We start from the raw sequence: 2810 nt of genomic DNA, 5'->3' as shown, positions 1-2810 counted from the left end.
TGGGGAATCCAGCTGTAAGTGCATCTACCTGTTTAATGTAGAATTGATTTAAGCTAATTTTGTATTTTGCTCTAAAAAGGACTTGTCATTACAGGCTCAAAGTGAAGGAAGTGATGGTGACAGCATATCCGTTGTGGGATCAAGTGACGGAGTTGTGCTTGGAAGTTCAGCTGGAGAGGAAATTCTACATGACCCAGACAATGATGGAGGGGCCGGGCTTGGAAGTTCGGATGGAGACGAAATTATACATGACCCAGACAATGATGGAGGTGTTGGGCTTGGAAGTTCAGATGACAATGCTGGTGGAGTTGGACGTGGAAGTTCAGACGGAGAGGAAATTTTACATGACCTGGACAACGATGGTGTGCACGTTAGTGACGATGATTCTCAAACTGAAGTGATTGTTATAAAAGATATGGTTGACATAATGAAGATAGACATGCGTAACTTTTCTGCACCTGATATAGCAAGGTATGAGTTTGCTGAGTTGGATGTAGCTTACATGTTTTACACTTGGTTTGCCCGAAATTATGGATTCTCTGTTCGCAAAGGGCAAGTGATAAGGAATCGGTTTGGAGACGTGGTTCAATAAACTTTTCTATGTTCATGCGAAGGTTTTAGAAATAACAGTGGATTAACAGTTGAGGAAAGAAAGCGCGAGTCAAAAAATGCGACAAGGTGTGGGTGTATGGCAAAATTAAGAGTGCATGTGAACATTTTGTCTAAGCGTTGGTATGTCACTGTATTTGTGGTTGACCACAATCATGAGTTGTTGAATGGTACTTTGGTTGGGTTACTTCCAGCTTATAGAAAGATTAGTGAATGTGATATACAAGAAATTGGACGCAACATGAGAGTAGGGGTAAGACCATATCAGGTGTATGGAACGATGGCTAACATAGCTGGTGGATTTCAAAAGGTTGGGTTTGTTAAAAAGGACCTGTATAACCAGATCGGTAGGCAACGCAATCAGTTTTACACAGATGCATCTGATGCAGTGAAATATCTTCGAGGTCTCAAAGCTAAAGATCCACTTATGTTTGTGACACATTCAACTGACACGGAGAGAAGGCTCGAGCGTTTGTTTTGGTGCGATGGTGAAAGTCGAATGAACTATGACATATTTGGAGATGTTATTGCCTTTGATGCAACTTACCGGAAAAACAAGTACAATTGCCCGTTTGTGATCTTTTCAGGTGTTAATCACCATAATCAGACAATTGTCTTTGGCACCGGTATAGTAACCAGCGAGACTGAAGAGACGTATGTCTGGTTACTGGAACAATTGCTAAGTGCGATGAATGGAAAGCAGCCGTTGTCAGTGATAACCGATGGCGATCTTGCAATGAAAAATGCAATTAAGAGGGTATTCCCTAATGCCCACCATCGTCTGTGTGCGTGGCATTTGCTAAGAAATGCATCGACCAACATTGGGATCCCTGAATTTATGTCTTATCTGAAAAGATGCATGCTGAGTGACGTTGAGGTGAGTAGATTTGAAAGTCTGTGGGCTGAAATGGTTGAAAAGTTTGGGTTACAAGACAACAGCTGGATCAAGGAAATGTACGACAAACGACAAATGTGGGCGACTGCCCATATAAGAGGAAGTTTTTTCGCTGGTTTAAGAACCACTTCTCGATGCGAGGCACTCCACGGCCACATGGGACAGTTTGTGCACTCACGTATTAACATGACTGATTTTGTTCAACAATTCCACAGGTGCCTGACTTATTTCCGTTTTAGGGAGATTCAGTCAGATTTCGAATCAAATTACGGTTCTCCGGTATTACAGACCAGTTTGAGAGGTATAGAGAAGTCAGCATCGAAAAAATTTTCAAAGGAGATATTCATGATGTTTCGCACTGTACTGAAAAAAGCCATGCTCCTCAGAATAACAGATTCTCAAGAAATGTCTACTGGCTCTATTTTCAAGGTCATGAAATACTGTGGTGGTGGTAGTGAGTGGTCTGTAGCATACTGCGAAGAACCAATTGAGTTGAAGTGCTCCTGTTTGAGGATGGAGTCACTTGGGTTGCCATGTGATCATATTGTTGCTGTGTTGATGTGTCTAGACTTTGACGATATTCCTGACAGTTTGGTTTTACCAAGGTGGTCAAAATTCGCGAAAGATTCGATCCGTGAAAGATATGCAAGTGGTTCCTTGTATTGGGATTCACAGCCTGCCGCAAGATATTCTAGCATTGTACATCTGTGTAAACTCGTCGCTGAGCTGGTCTACGAAGATCCTGATGAGTACAACCGTGTCATTGACATGTTGGGTGGCGAAATAAGTCGTTTGAAATTACGGACAAACCGAGCTACAAATGACCCGACTCCAGTTTCAGAGACCGGCACATCCGACCCTGACATTCTGGATCCCCATGGTGTGAGAACAAAAGGGTGCGGTGCCATTCCCAGCGGGACTCCTGGTGGTCGTAGGCGCACGCAGACCTGCAGTGTATGCGGTGTGGTCGGTCATAACAGACGATGTTGTCCTCAAAACAATGTAAACCATGTGAATGGTCACGTCATGTCTCCCATGGGTACTGAAGACGAGATACTGGGACAGGAGGATACCGGTGATCGCAGTGATTTTAACGGGCATTCCCAATCCACGTGGACAGGTGTGCATGAAACACGGAATCAGGAGTATCGCAACGGCATTCATAGCCAGCCGGTAAATGAATTATTTACTATGACATTGTCAAACTGCAAATACATTGTTGGTAAATTTTGAATTGCGCATTTGATTAACTTAGGAAGGTTAATCTCTGTACGTAGGTGATGGGCAGGCATTAATGGATCAGCGG

General features: G+C 43.3%; 1 protein-coding gene across 1 annotated transcript; it reads left to right on the top strand.

Annotated features, from left to right (window-relative positions):
• Window positions 1-379: 379 nt before the first annotated feature.
• Window positions 380-2737, top strand: LOC146929164 (protein FAR1-RELATED SEQUENCE 5-like). The gene has a single exon (XM_085707233.1). It carries the CDS (start codon window positions 689-691, stop codon window positions 2735-2737), a length of 2049 nt encoding a protein of 682 aa, XP_085563359.1. The 5' UTR covers window positions 380-688.
• The last annotated feature ends 73 nt before the right edge of the window (window positions 2738-2810 follow it).

The sequence above is a fragment of the Medicago sativa genome, chromosome 4 (assembly GCF_051527215.1).
Source record: "Medicago sativa cultivar Bolivia chromosome 4, Bolivia_mono, whole genome shotgun sequence".
Classification (NCBI taxonomy): Eukaryota; Viridiplantae; Streptophyta; class Magnoliopsida; order Fabales; family Fabaceae; genus Medicago; species Medicago sativa.
This window is presented reverse-complemented; position numbering and strand designations above follow the sequence as displayed.